At 40.0% G+C, this 18,193-nt stretch overlaps 1 protein-coding gene and 1 long non-coding RNA gene across 3 annotated transcripts in view; one reads left to right on the top strand and one right to left on the bottom strand.

The window, feature by feature from the left end:
* The window catches only part of sned1 (sushi, nidogen and EGF-like domains 1), a 43,143-nt gene that overhangs the window by 3,119 nt on the left and 21,831 nt on the right, over nucleotides 1–18,193 (top strand). Inside the window, exons 2-12 of one of the 2 annotated variants that reach the window (XM_058403369.1) lie at nucleotides 3,070–3,357; nucleotides 4,386–4,526; nucleotides 8,083–8,245; nucleotides 8,350–8,475; nucleotides 8,609–8,722; nucleotides 11,629–11,742; nucleotides 12,303–12,416; nucleotides 13,410–13,460; nucleotides 13,541–13,639; nucleotides 16,997–17,089; nucleotides 17,776–17,910. In XM_058403369.1, coding sequence (XP_058259352.1) covers nucleotides 3,070–3,357; nucleotides 4,386–4,526; nucleotides 8,083–8,245; nucleotides 8,350–8,475; nucleotides 8,609–8,722; nucleotides 11,629–11,742; nucleotides 12,303–12,416; nucleotides 13,410–13,460; nucleotides 13,541–13,639; nucleotides 16,997–17,089; nucleotides 17,776–17,910 — 1,438 coding nt within the window. Of the gene's footprint in view, nucleotides 1–3,069; nucleotides 3,358–4,385; nucleotides 4,527–8,082; nucleotides 8,246–8,349; nucleotides 8,476–8,608; nucleotides 8,723–11,628; nucleotides 11,743–12,302; nucleotides 12,417–13,409; nucleotides 13,461–13,540; nucleotides 13,640–16,996; nucleotides 17,090–17,775; nucleotides 17,911–18,193 lie in introns of those variants that run through there. The other variant, XM_058403370.1, reaches the window with a different exon arrangement.
* Nucleotides 8,098–14,043, bottom strand: LOC131361797 (uncharacterized). The gene is made up of 3 exons (XR_009206085.1): nucleotides 13,518–14,043; nucleotides 8,334–11,727; nucleotides 8,098–8,231 (listed from the first exon to the last, which is right to left on the bottom strand). It is a non-coding gene; the product is annotated as an uncharacterized LOC131361797 (long non-coding RNA).

An 18,193-nucleotide genomic window follows, 5' to 3' on the forward strand; every position in this document is an offset into this window, starting at 1 on the left:
ACGCTCAGTCAGAGCTGCCTGCATCACACACATCTGCTAATGCTCATCCTCGCCACTTCTACACAACGTTTGCGCAACCGTGGAGAGAAAATCGTCGACCTTGAGAGATATATTCTTCTCCCTTGGTGTGTGACACTGAAATGACCCAAATATTTCTGTGAGAGTGTGAATGGCTGTTGTAGAAGGGTGTTTATGAGGCTGAGCACATTTATTCATGGTGCTTTATATCATTTATAATCATAAAAATGATACGCCAGATTCAGTGATTCAGAGGAGCAGGATTCTGAAAATTAATTTCCCTCCACTGAGTTATTTATCCAACACCAGGACTTCCTTGTATATTTTTGAGAGGTTTTACGGATATTACTCGGAATTCAAGGGTTTTGTTATGGGTCAGAGCTGTGGCAGGATTGTCATAGAGGAGCATGATGCTTGTGGAAAGTGAAGGTAAGGATCAGGATGAAGGTTATGGGTGCAAAAACATTTTCACTTTTTCCCCTCCAGCTACGATAGAGCGTGGATAAAGAAATGTGGTGAAAGCCCCCCTCTGACAGGGAACGTTCAGTGTTTTCTTGAACTTCATCTCTGGACTTTTTTTTTTTATTATTTGTGGGGGTAGGGATTTGTTTTAGCCTGACTTCTCCCTGATGAAAGTTTATAGAAAGTCTATAAATTACTCAGCTCCAAAGAAAGCGAGACATTTCCAGTGTAGAATTCCCAAAAAAAACAACACAGGGCTAGATGAGCAGATTGACACTAAGTAAGACTGAGTGTGAGAGAGTGGAAACGTTGGTGTCCCTCAAAACAAAAACAAAAAAAAACATTTACGGCTTTACAGTTACAATACTCAGCGGAATTGTTAAATTAATGACATCCTCTTACAACACAGCATAGTTTTTTTTTTCTAGCAGGTTTTTTTTTGTTGCCCTAGATAGCCAGCTATTTCTAGCTGAGTAGTGTCTGTATTTGATTTGAGTCACTTTAAGCCTGCTTATTTAACAGAGTACTTTGACACGGGAGGAAAATTGCTTATTCAACCTTTTTCCAGATTCTCTAACTGATCAGTTAAAGTGTCAGCGTTAATTTAGAGCTCACTTATCCAACAGCGAGGTTGGTCTGGTCAATACGGCCGGCCGCAACTCTAACCCTAAGCTCAGATCACGTCTATGCTGCTTTAGTAATCCAGTTTTCCACTTTGAACCGTGTGAACATGCAGAAAGTGTTGAAGCCATCTGTGAAACATTTACTATTAATGACATTCTGGTTAATAATCATGTATCTGTTGAGGTCACAGTCTGCGCTAAAAAAGCAAAAAAAAAAAAAAATCTTAGTAGTCCTTCAATCTCTCTGTCTAACTCACCTTTAGTAACTTTTCCTCTCTAGCTGAAGCCTCTCACTGCCTTTCTTCTCCTTCTTCTTTCTCTATCCAGCCTTTGCTTGCCATCTCTCTCTGTCTCTCTCTCTCAGGTCTCCTCTGTTTGACCCCATGTGTGGACCTGCAGTTTGCGCTCTATTTCTCTGCATCCACCAGACTCACGCTGCAACTCACTGATGCAGAGAGGGGAAGACTGCGGTCAGCCAATTAACCACGCACCCACGTCGGGCCAAGCAAAACTTCCTCTGCTGTTTTTACAGCTAAGGTATCTGAATTATGGTTTCCATACGAGCAGCAAAGGGGAGAGGAAGAACTACGTGTCAGCCATCACTTCTATCACTGCTTCGGGGTGCTGCCAGGAGCTGCCACAGAAATGACACACAAGTGCCTGAGTGGTAATGTGAGGAAGAAGGAGACTTGGAGAAAATCAGCTTAGGTGAACTGTCCATATTTAAGGGCAATTCCGTTTTTTTTGTTTCTTGTTTTTTGTTTTTCCGCCCATGGGATTTCATGAACCCTTCATCTAATACTTTATCTACTCTAAAGACAGAATAGATCTTAATTAAAACCTATGGACACTCTGTGACACACTGTACAGCAACAGTATGCAGAATTCAAAACATGAAAATGTCTTAAGATCAACAGAAACACTAATGGGACTTTACAGGCATGAAGGATGTCCTGATCTCTTTATGGATCATGCTGTTTTCCAGGCATTACTGTGGGAATTCAGATTTGCAGATCAGCACAGAACCATGGAACCATAAGCCGTGCTTACTGTCAAGCAGGCAAACTGGTTAAAAAGGTCCCGAGGCTTAAAACCACTTCCTGTTTTGGCAGAGGACAGCACCGAGGGCAGGTGTGAGGGTGTGTGTTTGAAGAAGGAGAGAGAGAGAGAGAGGATCTAGTTTTCTCAGCTGTGGACATGGACCTCTGGTGAAACAAGGGAAGTGTCTGTTCCCTGATGGGAAGTGGATACATGGGCCACGGAAGCAGTTCTCAAACTTTGATCCTGAAGCACTGAACACACCATGCAGCATGTCAACACACTGCTGGACAACTGGGCGTCTTACACTATATCCCGTTTATCAACATTTTCCATACATTCAGCTCTCAGAGCCTCTTATTCACCACTTTCCCAACATTGCTTTGTAGCATAATCCTCCATAAAGTAAAAAAAAAAACTGGGCTTGGAGTTTTTTTATCTTTTTTAAATGCTTGGAGTTTTGTTATGAATTTCTTCTAAACAAGATGTCAGATGTCATGTTGCCACCTCACAGCACCTCTGTCCATGTCCGTGAGTTTCCCAAGATTCTTCAGTACCTCAGACATCCCATCAACATGCCAGGATTTGGCTCAGTGACTACAAATTTCCCATAGATGAATGTGTGAGTGCATGTGTTTGATGCCCTGTGATGAACTGGTGTCCCATTCCGGGTGTGTTCCTTCCTGCTGTGTTCCCAGGATAGGCTTTGAATCCAATGAGATCCTGGACCAGGATAAAATAGATTCAATAAACAAATTACTTTTATACCTTAACTTCTTAAAAAAAAAAAAAAAGCCAAGCATACTGGTGCAAATGATTCATACATGCTCTATTAAAATGGAGGCTTGCAATCAGAGGAAGAAGCTGAATGAATCTCTGTGTACCAACTATTTTAATCCTGTATTTCCTCTGTTTTTGTTTTATTCAGGTCAACAACAATGGCCTTGTGTCTTTTCTAAGGGAAGTGTCCCAATTCACCCCAGTGGCCTTCCCCATCGCTGGAGACCGCAGGGTAGTAGCGCCGTTCTGGGCTGATGTAGACAACCGGCAAGCAGGGATAGTATTTTACAGAGAAAGCAAAGATCCTGTGATCCTGAAGAGAGCTACAGAAGACATCCACTACTATTTCCCAGAATTCCCCACATTCACAGCAACATGGGTCCTTGTTGCCACTTGGCATAATGTCACTTTTTTTGGTGGAAGCCCAGTTACGCCGGTAAGGACTCATATATATGTATATATTTCTAATAACTGTACAGTAGCACAATCCAGCCTCCCAGGCCTGGTTAGGAGAGAAAATACTCCAAGACTAAGTGTGGAGAACCCTTGCATACATAACATACATGATTAGGATGTTTGGGAGGAGTACAATGTTACTTTTCGTTCTGCTGTTTGCATTTATAAAGTACAAGAATAGTGTTTTTGTATTTATGGCATCAATTGTACACCTCATTACTCTGATAACAGTCATATGACCTTATTGAGTTTTATAATGGACATGACTCACAGGTAGATCTAAGATGCAGGGAATATACCAGATCACCAGGTCTCAAAAGACCCAGAGTAGTCCCATTAGTCAGTCATTTTATTTTATCATATGCACTGTATGCCTGAGACAAATGTACACTGAAATGCTTGTGGTGTGGCTGTGTTAACTCACTAAAGTACAATTACATATAATTGAACACACACACACCTTCTTTATTGTTTCAAGAAATACCAATAGAACAAACAGAATACAATTTTAGACTGGTGCACAATGTGGGGGTGGTGGTAGCTCAAGTGGTTAAGGCTCTTGGTCCTTGAGCAGAAGATTGCGGTTCAAGACCCAACACTGCCAAGCTACCGCTGTTGGGCCCCTAAGCAAGGCCCCCCTGCTCTTATGGCTGACCCTGTGCTCTGACCCCAACCCTCCAAGGATGGGATATGCAAAGAAAGGATTTTACTGTGCTGTAATGTACAGTATATGTGACAAATAAAGGCTACTTAACTTAAAATATACTTAAAGAGCAGCAGAGAATAACACAACAGTGAATAAGGTGACAGAGTGGTAAATGTATTATAAAAGTAAAGAGACCAATATTCCCAAGGTGCATTTTAACAAGATTAAACTGACACAAAGTTATTTAGTAGTCTGATGGCCTGTGAATAAAAATTGTTCTCCAGTCCTGAGAAGTTCTTGTATGGATTCCTGTGCTTTGCTAAAGTACATCCTTTACAACAAGTACCATTTTTTCCCCCAAGGTGAACACATTTCAAGTAGTGCTGATTACAGACGGGGAGCTCTCCTTCACCATCTTTCAGTACCACACTGTCACATGGACGACAGGAATGCACGCAAGCAGCGGGGGAGATCGTTCAGGCCTGGGGGGCATCGCCGCACAGGTAGTGTCCCAATTCACCCCTCTGCCTTCTAGACATTACTGTACACCATCTGCCTGAGTCTGCATTCACATACACAACAACTGGCAGCAACAAAGCAATCAGAGACTGTTCATTCTCAATAAGGGATGGTGATTTCCAATGAGAGCTAGTGACTGGATGTGGCTGTGTTTAAAGATTTGATAAAGATGAGAAAAGTTGATGCAAATATTGAGAAATTTGGTGTAGTGACTATCAATGGGAGTGAAGAAAGTAGTGCTCATGTGATCCATGGCAGAGAACACAGACTGATACTTATATACACTGCTGAATTTTATATACAAACGCCAAATCTCCCTCCAGAATATTTCATATTCCAAGAAAAGTGATGTTTGTGAAAACTGATATGTTGTGAAGTCCAACAAATCTGATTTGTTGGTGGTAAAAGTAGCTGCACTGAGAAACATTATTACGGTGGCAACACAGATGATTTCATAGTACAGCGACTTGAGACTTGTCTGTTGTTCTAGTTTGCTTACTGATGTAGCTTGTACCAGGCTGAAACTTTGACCAGCATAAATTTTTGACGAATGTACTTGTCTGAAGAGTTTACATGCATTTCATTTATCTTATATTGGAAAACCTCAGCATCAAGTCTGTATGGCACTTTTAACTCCTGGTTTTTATTTAGAAATAATCATATTTCTTTTTATATACACAATGTCTAGTTGTATTCCAACCCCTGAAGAAGAGGAAAATCATGTAAAATTTTTATTGACTTATACTTTTTTAGGGGTTTGTAGTGGTATTTATCTTTTAACTGTACATGACAAAGTACCTGGTTCTACCTGGTTATGTTCTTGAGCATGCACAGATTCTAAAATTATAATCAGATTATTGCATTTAAACATGTTTTTCCTTGAAATATGCTTCAGCAGATGTAATTTCTTATGATTCCTTAGTTTAGTGTTTGTCTGGATTGGCTGGAATTAGATACTGATCATGTTACTAGTGTGAACACACTCAATGATTTATATGCAACCAGGACAGCAGTCATAAAATTTTAAAGATACGAAAACAGCCTGTAGTTTTTAAGACACCTTCTGTGTCTTAAAAAACTTAGACACCGTGTTGCTTCTGAATAAATACGACACTACACAACCACGCAAGAAAAAAAGTAAACAAATAACTTTCAGAAACGCAATACCCTCTTAGGATTAGGCTCTCAGGAGGATTTTAAATTCTCAGACAGGCATCTGTCAAGAACTTAGTTCACATTCGTGACATACTTGACATTCTCAGTTTGATGCAATATTAATGACCTTTGCGTCAGTGGTCTATACACACTGAGCACTCGGCACAAAGAATTATTATCCAGTAGTGACGGGAAAAAATGAAAATGACACTTATATGACATATATGTTTCGTAAGTTAAGGTGTTGCTCAGTGGACCATCATAGTATTTCTCTCTGGAGATACTAAGATTTGAAATCAGAACTTTTCAGAGTTACTACTGATGTGTGGAACTAAGAAATTGAGGGATTTTAATGTTAAAAAAAAAAACAGAAGCCATTTTTAGCACTGTTATTTCATTCATGTATGAAAATTTGATACAGAGCTGATTTTAGGGACTGTCTGGGCCCCAGGCAGGAAAATGCAAGCAGCTCTCTCGCCATTTTTTCCCTCTTTATTGCCATTATGTTGCCCAGATGCCTTTATAAAGAATCAATACCATGAGCCAACTACAGAATAACTGTCTGAAAATGTTAGAATTATATTCCGCATGCTAGATGCAGTGCTAAAGCTTCCAGATTAGATATAACATCGTTATTTCATATCAGCTTCGACAGAGCACATCTGTTGAGTTGTGTCCAATTTCATGAGGCAAATTCATACATAAAAATGACTTTACCAAGAAAACTACCCAAATAATTAGCACTATTAAAAAAAAGCACCTAGCTAGCTGCCCTAATGGGGTTGGACTAGTCTTACATTACTTCATGGCGTAGCCTTTAGTCTTCAGTTATCCTTTTCAATTTATTCTTTTTTCTTTAGATATTCTCCTCATTCATTTCTACACAATCACGGTATACTTTTGTACGTTACCCATCAAAGGTTTCAAAGGATTCCAGCACTTCAGGTGGCCTTCAGGTGGCGCCAAGAAATCACCAGTCTTACCTGTCCTGTAGCTATGACTCTGGTACCATAAGATGTTGATGGTAACAATATTGTTGTACAAGTAGACACTGAGAATGGAACTAGGCAAACTAGGCAAAGAAAGGAATTATTTATTTATTTATTTATTTATTTATTTATTTATTTATCTATCAGGTGTCACCGAGATCCCTTTGGAGTGTCAAGGTTCCTTCCTAATATTGTCTTAGGCAGTCTTTCCTTGTCACTGTCAGCTCTGGCTTTCTCATTAGGAATCCATTTATATTTAAAATGTAAACAATATATCCTGTTCTATTTATTCCTGTAAATCTGCTTTGTGACAATATCCATTGTGAAAAGTGCTCTATACATATAAAATCTCACCCTTCACCTTTCAGACTAACAGTGAGTATACTTACATTTAAAAACTATAAGCTTTTTGCAAAAAATCAGATCCTGGCCATCATTTGGTCATCCTGCCTAATTCTCCATAGTCTATAATCTTTACAGTTGTTTCAAACCCGCAGGAAATCCACAAAAAACTACTCACAGGATGTATAATCTTTTCCCCAGTCAAAAAAACATATAATAATAGGCTGTAATTTACCAGCTTAGACACCATTAGGAGCTCCTAATAAGCAAGAAAATTTTAACAAACCATTTTCACAAACAATGTGCCCTGGTTGGTTTAGGATCTCAGGAGGATTTTAAATTCTCAGACAAGCATCTGTCATAAACTCCGTTCACATTCATGACATACTTGACATATTCTCTCATACTCTTTCTTGATGCAAGCTGAGAGCTCTGAGTGTGTTTTTCTTGAGTGCTGTGTCGTGAGGCTGTACACACTGAGAGAGAAATAGTGGTGTTAGTAATATAAGCTCCTAAATTGACTTAATTTATGGGAGTAAAAGTACAAAGAATCAGAAATGGGAAGGAAGTCTGTGCCTCAAATCCCACACTAATTAGCTGGATAGCTGGCTCATCAGCTAATGATTGCTATTTTAGTGATAGATATGAGGTGTCATGGTGTATTTTTAAACATGTCATTTCAAACTTGGAAAGTTAATGGAACTTATTTGAAGAAATATTTGGCAAATCAGCAGTTTCAAGCGTCATGTCAAGTACGTTTTTATTGTCGTTTCTCTATATAACTTGTATACATTGGAACGAAATGTTGTTTCCCCAGGACCATGATGCAACAGTATGCAAGACTACATAAATACACCACAGTGTGAACCAAAGCTGAAAACAACAATAAATACAAGCGATTATATTTATTCAGATTCACACCACTGAAATACTCACACATGTATTTGAATATTATCTATGAAATGATGCTGTTTTTTTATTTTACTGGGACATTCAGACGCCAGAATTCCCTCAGTTCTGAGAGAACTGTCCCACCTCTACGCTCTCTTCCTAGGCAGGTTTTAATGCCGGCGACGGGAGGCGCTATTTCAACATCCCGGGTTCTCGGACTGATGATGTAGTAGAGGTGGAGACCACAACAAACGTGGGGTATCCCGGGCGCTGGGTCTTTCGCATTGATGATGCTCAGGTGGAGGTGGGCAGCTGCAATAATTCAGGTAAGATATGATAGAGAGATAAATGAATGTAGTAAACAGTGAGACTAAGAACCTAGATATACTATATAATCAATACAATTTAAAGTACCTGCATTTGTTTTCAGCGTCAGTCTGTCCACACCTGAGGCCCTGTCTGAATGGTGGCCGTTGCATTGATGACTGCATCACTGGAAATCCTTCTTTCACTTGCTCATGCCTGGCTGGCTTCACCGGCCGTACATGCCAGATAGGTAATAAAGTGACAACACCCCAAAACACATAGACTAACAAATTTCCCTATGTTTGTATTCCTCTGTACGCTTATAACAGTGGTCACATGTCATGTGTGAAGTCGTGTGTTTTTTTTCCTGTGTGTTCGTGTAGATATTGACGAGTGCTCCTCATATCCCTGTCAGAACGGAGGCACGTGTACGGATGGAGTGAACAGCTTTACCTGCCACTGTCCACCAGGATTCACAGGAGCCCTCTGTCAAACAGGTAAGATAACTTCCTGTGCACTCCTTTAACTCCTGTTAATGATAAATCCATTCACATGGTGTTGTGTAGCATTCATTCTACCTTAACATACCTGACACAAGCCTGAATAAATGCTCATAATTACGTATTGTTACGCTTTAGAATGCAGTCTAGATTAACCATTATAATATCTGTTAACTAACTCTACACAATAATATTCTGATGTTATATGGCACAGATTCTTGCAATATAAACACTCTACCAGTGCCTGAGTCCAGGATGATATTATAATATACTAGACAACTATTTTCATATTTTTAGAAAAGTATATAATGTGTCAAAAAATAATTTTCCGGAAGTGGAATTTTGGCCTAAATAGAACAGAATGGATGAAGATATAAATGCCTACACATGTACATGCACTTACATGCCTATTCTGAATTTCCTCTTTTTTTTTTCATCTATCCATCATCTTTAGTCCACGGTTCACAGTTTGCTGCTCCTGTAATAGATGAACCCCACCATGCCTTATTGCAATCATCTCGGCGTGCTACACATGGCATTTGCATTTAATTATCTGGCAGAGACTCTAATCCAGAGCAACTTATAAAAACATGCAAACAGTAGTCATGTTAAAGTAATGAGAACATTCACAGAATGTAGAGGTTTAGAAACTAAAAGAGTTGTGCATGTGTATATATAGGCACTTTATAGCTTGATTCAGTGGAAGATTATTTGAGGGCCAAGAGATGGTTCAATGTGTAAAACACCAACACTAAAGAATCTCCCTCAACAGCAGTGTATGATCAGCAAAAGAATATTGTTTCCTGCTGTTGATACACTGCTGTTCTTATTTTCAACACTATAGATTTTACCTTGATTCCTGGTTCACACGGAAAACAACATTCAAGTCATTTCTCTAAACCAGTTTGTTTCAAAAGACAAAAGTGTCCCAGAGAGAAAGTTACAGCAACAATGCATGCACCTCATATCACTTTTCTTACTTTTTACCAAGGAAATCACAGTAAATGTGAACAGTTTGAGAGAAATTTTGTAATGTCAGAAATGTTTATCCTGTTTTTGTGAACATAAAAATGCAGATATTTACACATATTAAAAAAAAAAAAAACACACGTTATCATTTCCCCATTGTTTTTTCACATCCATTACTTTAAAGGTGATTATCTTGAGGGGTGGTGGTGGCTCAAGTGGTTAAGGCTCTGGATCGGGGTTGCCACCACCAAGTTGCCACTGTTGGGCCCTTGAGCAAGGCCCTTAACCCTCTCTGCTCCAGGGGCGCTGTATCATGGCTGATCCTGCTCTCTGACCCCAACTTCCAAGGATGGGATATGCGAAGAAAGAATTTCACTGTGCTGTAATGTACACTACCAGTCAAAAGTTTGGACACATCTTCTAATCCCATGGTTTTTCCTGATGTTTATTTCTTTCTACATTGTAAAACAATGCTGAAGGCGGCCGAAATTCACAATAATCTCATTTGAACAGTTGATGTTGAGATATGTCTGCTACTGATGCTCTGTAAAGCCTTCATAACGGCTCTAATCTGAGGTGCTGTTCATTGGTGATTTCGGAGGCTGGTAACTCTAAATGAACTTCTCCTCTGCAGCAGAGGTAAATTTTGGTCTTGCTTTACTGGGATGGTCTTCATGTGAGCCAGTTTCTTCATGGTGCTTGATGGGTTTTGCAAATGCACTTGACAATACTGTTCATGCAAGAACTATTCCAGAACACCTGACCTTCGTGTCTTAAAATAACAACTGACTGTTTTTTGTTGTCATTACATATGGATTACTTAAGTCCATGTGTGTTATTTCATAGTATTGAAATCTCCAGTATTGTTCTAGAATGTAGAAAATAAACCCCTAAACAAAAAACATTGAATTAAAAGGTGTGTCCAAACTTTTGACTGGTAGTGTATATGTGACAAATAAAGGCTATTTTCTATTGTCTTAAAAATATGTGCAGAGTATTAGTACTCTGGAAAGGCTTAAACACATAAGAAGCCTTCATTTTTGTCAAATATACATTATAGCACAGTGCAATTATTTTCTTCACATATCCCTGCTTTGGGGTCAGAGTGCAGGAACAGCCATGATGCAGTGCCCCTAAAGCAGAGGGGGTAAAGGGCCTTGCTCAAGGGCCCCAGCAGTGGTAGCTTGGTTATGCTGGGGCTTGAACCCAACGTTCTGATCCACAGCCCAGAGTCTTAAACACTTTACATACAATATGTAAGGAAGTGTGCTGGGGAAAAGGAAAAGAAAAAAAGAGTACAAAAGAGGTGACAGGCATGTCAAGGGCAAAGGATGGGCATGCATGATACATGTAAAACACAAGTTTGGTACATCTTCACTCACCGTTCATCAACATCCAAAAAAGCATCTAGACTCTCATGTACTATTTTCCAGGTGGTGTGATGAGCCAAACACTCCAGTGCGGGCTTGAAATTTAGACATGATCCATCTAAATGAACACTAGTCACATCAGCTAAAATACATTACTTATTTTCTCCTGTATCACCTTGTTGGTATCTTCAGGCCAATCTGTACTAACATAAGGAAATGCTTTCCAGGTTGATTACCAAGCACTTCTGGAAGTCACTCTGGATTAAAGCGTCTGCCAAATGCCATAAATGTAAATGTAAGCTTTACGCTATGATGTGGCCTCTTTCTCTTTTTCCATCTCTTTTTCACCTCTCCTGTCCCCCCTCTCCGGGTGCTACATGGGCTGCAGGCTCCCTCTCGTTCCCACAGTCCAGCCTGCAGAGATGTATCAAACCTCTAATACTTTTCACAGCCAGAAGCACATACTTTCAGAGTGAGGGGAATGGTGTGGCGGATATATTAATCAGCTGAGTAAATATCCTGTGCGTGTGTGTGTGTGCGTGCGTGTACGTGTGTTGCCTGCAGACATTGACGAGTGCCAGGAGAATCCATGCCTCAATGGAGCACGATGCATCGAGGGCGAGGGGAGCTTCACCTGCCAGTGCCAAGCGGGTTACACCGGATCTGTGTGTGAGACAGGTGAGTGTGGTATTAAACAGTGTTACTGTGCTGGCAGTGTATTCACCGGGGAACACAGCCTGCTTTCCACATTAGTTCTTCTAGTATTCATCTGGCACACATCCCTTGTGGAGGTTTGCACTGAAAGCCATCACAGAGAGCTTATCGTTGGTTACTTCCATTTTTCCCTCTTGGGTTTTCATTTTGGGTCACGTGTTGTGTTACACATAATCCGGACTGCAAGATGCTGTCCTTGACGTGACATTTCAGGGCGACATGATCTCCTTGCTTAACAAATTGGACTCGCCTGAGCAGAGCTTATTGATGAAATGCAAACCCGGTTGGGAAACACCATGGGAATTAAAGTGTTGGCCCTGCAAATATTGTGTTGCCTTGTTTCTACATAAGACTGGATTATTCTTAATGCTAGACACCTGCTCAGTGTAACCATGCACCTGCAAGACATCCTCAAGTCTTAAGATTTCAATATAAAGTCAATAAAGAGCTGTTCCGGAAATTAACTCCCTAAAGGTCCTCGCCGCTAGTGAATGAAGCTTGTGTTTCTGTGTTTGCGGATCCAGACGTTAATGAGTGCGAGTCCATGCCGTGTGTAAACGGGGGTGTGTGCGAGGACAAGGTGAATAATTACACATGCACCTGTACTGCAAACTTCACTGGGAGCCGGTGTGAGACAGGTGAGTGCGTTTTAAACTTCCTGTCTGGAGACTGCTCCTAAAAGTTGCTCTTTTTTCTACTCTCTGTATGCCAGACACTAAGCATTTTCCAACCTTTTGTTTTTATTTCCCTTCGCAATGGGAAAAATGTTTCATGATTGAAAATGATCATTCACCCAGCCAGACCTACTTTCTCTTCTCTCTCTCTTTTTTTTTTCCTACCTCCATTGTAACATTTTTCCGTCGGGAACAGACACACACTGTCCAAATTTGAAATTCTGAATAAATGGAGAAGACGAGCTGGGATGACTGCAGCATCTGGTTGTATGTCTGAATCACTGACCACGTGTATTTGCTAAAAGCTTCTGCAGCATCTTCTAGCTCTTAGGCAATTCATTTCAGTGCATTATGTCTGAGTTTAGCACGGGTCGCCCTTATAACACAGACAATTAATCGTGTTAAATCTGTTGGATGTGGGATTTAGAGCTTAGAAGCATCTCTAGGAGGAAACGGCTAGCAACTAGCAAAAAAAACATTTTATCAGCAATAACATAAATAACTTTCTGAAAAAAGACACTTACTATGTAATGACATTATGCCAGTAGAACCATATTTTACACAAAACTCTCTTTTCAGTCATATATAAAATCTGCATGTGCTATTGTGATTGTCAGACTGTTAGCCAGGTAGCTCATCATCGTCAGCTCTGTGTGTAGCCAGCCTACTATTGTTGGAGCCAAAAAGATTGGACCTTGATGTATGCAGTACCCATGATGATACATGACATACATTTCTGAAAACCTTGACAAATCTACCCTGACAACGTGACTATAAATTACTCCTGGGGATTGGGGATTATTTCTTCTCTGTCTTCTTCTTCCCTTCTCGATAATTGTACACTGCACATTTAATCAGAGACAATTATATCAATTGTATTATAAACACTTGCAGTTTGTGAAGATGTAGTCACGAGACTCAACGCAAAGTGTCACAAATTTGTTTCCTTTCCAACAGAATTAGTAATCACGACCAATTCCTCCGGCACTGAAATTACTAATCAAACAGGTGAGCCTTAATATGTTTAATATTTATTCTTTATCTCTGATCAAAATTTGTCCTGACCTTTAATTTCTCAACTTTTCCAGATCCCTGTGAGCAAGAAGGCTGCAAGTCCTGCAAGCAAATCAGCTCTGGAAACTACAACTGCACCTGTAAGCCAGGCTACTACGGAAACCAGTGCGAAGGTACGATCGGCATGGTGCTCTTCTTCCACGCTGTTTCTCCTTCTTAGGTGGGCAAGAATGCTGCACAGTGCAGGAGTTTGTGTCAGACAGCACTATGCCACAGGAATTTGGACTGCTGCCCATGAAGACGATGCCGCCACGTTGGATGAGCGTAATTATCCAAACTGACATGGCCTCACCCTGTTTATTATGCAGCCCTCACAGCGATAGGCGCTTGATGTTCCAAAATAATTGCTTTACAGCACCTTTTATTAGTTTACCAAAAAGAGGAAGGGCCTCCTGTCTAGACTTGAAAGGGTCTGGATTTTATGAGATGGCACCTCTGTTTGGAATTCACTTCCCAGCCATTATGGTAAAGATGTACAGCCAGTGAAAGTCCAGGCTTTTAGTCCTGTGGCTGTGATGCTTTATGCTGCCTACTGTAGCCGTATTTGGTTTAGGGTTTGGGTTTGGTAAGAGCGGTTGTTTGGTTTGTCTGAAGTGCAACCGGCTTAACCGGTCTCTAAAGATTTTGAAAAGCATATGTTATCCTGAGGTCTGTGGTTGGAGCTTCATAAATTTTCTTTGTCCTCAGTAAGAAAACAGTGAATCATCTGGGTTACACTTCTTCTCTTCTAGGTTTGGCTGAAGTTTTTTTGTTTTTGTAATTATTTCTTTTATTTTTAAATGGGGTACAGGCAGGGGAGTTGGAGTCAAAGGAGTTAAAAATACCAGCTCTGCCAGCATGGTATGTGAATTGTGACTCTGAAAGTTCCTCAATCTCAGCTACGTCACTCAAGTTCATACCACTACTTAACACAATTAGAAAGTATTAATTTCTAATTGCTTTTCCCTGAAAAGTAGAGAAAATGGCTATTAACCCCCTCAAACGTTCCTTTTGTGACCGGAACAATGGTGTTTTGAACCGTGGAGCAAAATGAGAATTTACAGCTTTCGTTCACATAGTCAGAAAACAACATATGAATCAAAATGAACATGTATTTGTACTAAACATTTAGAAGTAGTTTTTTAAGCTTTACAATTATTTTGTGAATCACTTTTACAAATCAGTCCAGTAGCTGTGTTACTGTAAGTCTAATATATCCTGATGGAAGCACTTGCCTTGCGCCTTTGACTATGCTTCCATGTTCTTGTTGAATTTATCAAAATGAGCATCAAGAATATGGAATTTGAGAGACATTCTGTGTTGTCCACTGTGCTGTGCTTCTTAAGCAGAGTCTCAATCGGCTCCATGTTGTTTTAGCTTGATAATTGTAGGAAGACCTGAATCACTGCGACAAAACTGGTTGAGCCTCCTTTCTCCTTCCTTAAACTCCTGGGGAATGTCTTGCCCTCTAGAAACATCTTTACCTGTGGTTTGATAAAGATACCAGCTTTTGCCTCAGACAGCTTAGGAAAAAAGCCTTGATACCTTGAAGGCTGGCAGAGCCTCATCTAGAGCAGTTTGTTTCATAGGGCCCAATTTAACATGTAGTGGTGGCATCAGCAACCCTAGAACACGTAATTGAACCGGAAACAACGGTTCACAACCGCATGCAGACGTTTTACAAGAGGGCATGACATGGACTATGGGATGATGGCCTTTTTGGGAAGCATGCCTACATCTATGGCCCTGTGAGAGCATATACATAGAGGGAACACTTGATCTGGGTGCATTTGCACATGCATATCTGATATTGTTTGGTAGAAGAAGGATGATAAGTAAGGGAGGTTCGCATCCAGTCGGCTCCATGAGTCCACACTGCAGATCCCAAGAGGCATATGGCAGGACAAAGATGTGAGCTATTATACAGAGGGTTGGCACATTCACATGTCACTTTGGTCGGCATTACACACTGTGGGTGATAGGAAAGATTATGACATACAACACAGGTGCTGTTAGTGACAATTTGGTGGGACGAATCATGAAGCCATTGGTGGTATAGCTCCCACTTTATGTCTGCTGCTATTCCAAAGACAAAGATAGCAGGGAAATTTGGTAAAATCTCCTTGGGGCCCATCAAGAAAGTTTCCGTTTTTAAGTCATCATACTTCATCCAGCAATGACTTGATGGTGTTGTAATTCTCAGAAATCATTTAAAAAAAGTTCAGGAAAAATCAACATATTTTGAAACAACATATAATTTGTTTTCAGACATTATTTGACTGTAAAGATGCAAATTAGTCTGTTATCTTAATGAAAATATCCAATTTTCAAAATTCAAGTGTGTTCGTGTTAAAGTATTTGGTCCTGCACGCTTTAGATCTGATCGATTATACATGCTTGCATGAAAGTAACACTCTATAGTGTGGTGACAGTCAGTTAAATTGTTAACCTGTCACTGCCAACATCAGCTACACTGCTGCTGTCTCCACAAAACCATCAGACCATGTGATTAGATTCTTCAAACTGTGTAAAAATCCAGTCTTCAATGCACTTTACATGAGAATTCATGCTTTTGGTCAATGCATTCCTAAATGAAAACATCAGAATCCAGTTTCCCACTCTCAGATCATCCACTGAAGGTTTTCGTCTTGACTTCTCTCCCTTAAAGGACTTTAATAGTATGTGAGCCATTGCAAATTCACACTACTTTTCATCCATGAGCTGAAATAACTATCAGCATTTATATGGGCTCTCTTAAATCTCCTGAATACCTTCCTGCCCGGGCGAACTTGGAAGACTCAATGGAAAAAGGCGCACATGGTCCTCAGTGGAAGAGGAGGCAGCGGCCCGCAGGCAGAACACAGAAGCGCCTAATCGGCCACTGAGATCAAAGCCGAAGGCCTCACGGAGGGCCCATGAAAACGGCTCTGCTGAATTAACATTCTATTAATTGCCCGCAGGGTCATACGCTCCGATCAAAAAGCATGTTTCGTATTATCAGAAAAATAATACCCTCACGCAAACCCCCTGGACTTCAAAAGCAGGCCGTTTAACAGTGATACTGCCATGTCCTTTGATCCATTTCTGCAATTACTCTCAGGGAGAGGAGAAAAATAAAAACAGTCATGCAGTTAGTATGAAAGATAGATGCAGAATACTGACAGTCTTTCTGAACCCGGTGAACTGTGTGGGAAAAGACGTGAGAAAGAGTGACCCAAGAGAAAACAAACAAAAAAAAATCCCGGTGCTGCGTTGTGTTATTGCAACACATTTCCATTCCAACACATGTGCTTGCTGTATATTGACACTTGATGTCATGTTGAGTAAGGTAAAAAAAAAGAAAAAAAGAAAAGGAACATTTTTGGGAATATTTAAAGTGGTTTTTTTTTGTCAGTTGTAGGAAAACTTAATAATGACCTCCTTTATGATAAAAGTGAGAGGGTGTAAATCTCCTGAGAGTCTTTTTGTGCTTGTGTCAATCTTCCCTGTAGAAGAGTGTCTCTGCCAGAATGGAGGTGCTTGCATGGATGCGAACGGCACTTGTGAATGTCCAGCAGGTTTCACTGGCCTCTACTGTCAGTTTGGTATGTACAGAAACCGTAAGCTGTGTTTAAATAAGATTCATTACGTTGGGTCATGACAATACATTACAACGTACTTTCTCTTTCCTAAACACATTCACATGTTTGCTCTTAATCAATTGGCTCAAAATGTAACTGTTTTTTTTTGTTGTTGTTTCTAGTGAAATTATGGCTAACACACATTTATTTTCAAGCAGTTTCTATTTTTCCTAGACTCTCACAAAGACAACTTGAATTAATTCATTCTTTTTTTGGAACAGAAATGTGTCTACCATGTAATTCGCTGATTGTAGGCAAATTTTAGCAACTCTTGCACAGTTTTGTAGAAGCATGTTGAAACAGTTACATCATAAATGTCGAAGCGACTTTCACATGATTTAATCTAATCCTAGGATTAAGACTGTGAAAGGATACTAGCTCGTGAACTTATTATGGGAGTGTTGGATATAGACACAAGATTTTGAGATGTACTATATTGTACTGTACTTGTTATGCCCTGAAACACGTGAATTCATGTGAACAATATGTATTCAGTTGGAAAAAAAATCACGTCTGAAAACCAAACAGATGCCCTACGTGTGAAATGAACATAGCAAATTGATTTATCATATTTGAATCATTGTAACAAAAGAAACACGTGAGTTTTGCCCACCTCACGTACACTCAGTAACTGTGGCCTTTGTTTATAGAGGTCACGCAGACACCATGCAGTAACAGCAGGCCGTGTCCAGACGGGGGTCCGTGTTTGGAATATGGAGGCACATACCTTTGCACATGCCAAACCGGAATTGACTTGCATGATCACAAGGACTTCTTCCCTTATGGTAAGTCCTGGAGAACATGAAGATGATATACACCACTTCCAGCCAGGCTGCTTCAAAACATTTCCAAGCACTCACAGTACTTAAGTGATTAAAAGTTATTCATATTAATATACATATATAACACTATAATAGCTTAAGAAGTCATTGGTTTTTAGCTTGATCTCACTAATCAGGTGAGAAAATTTGTCTTGAATGATATAATCCGGACCTAACAGCTGTAAGTTTTCATATACATCAGCTCTTTTTTTAGCCATTTGATGTCATACACATTTAAACAAATAGA

The sequence above is a fragment of the Hemibagrus wyckioides genome, linkage group LG11 (assembly GCF_019097595.1).
Source record: "Hemibagrus wyckioides isolate EC202008001 linkage group LG11, SWU_Hwy_1.0, whole genome shotgun sequence".
Classification (NCBI taxonomy): Eukaryota; Metazoa; Chordata; class Actinopteri; order Siluriformes; family Bagridae; genus Hemibagrus; species Hemibagrus wyckioides.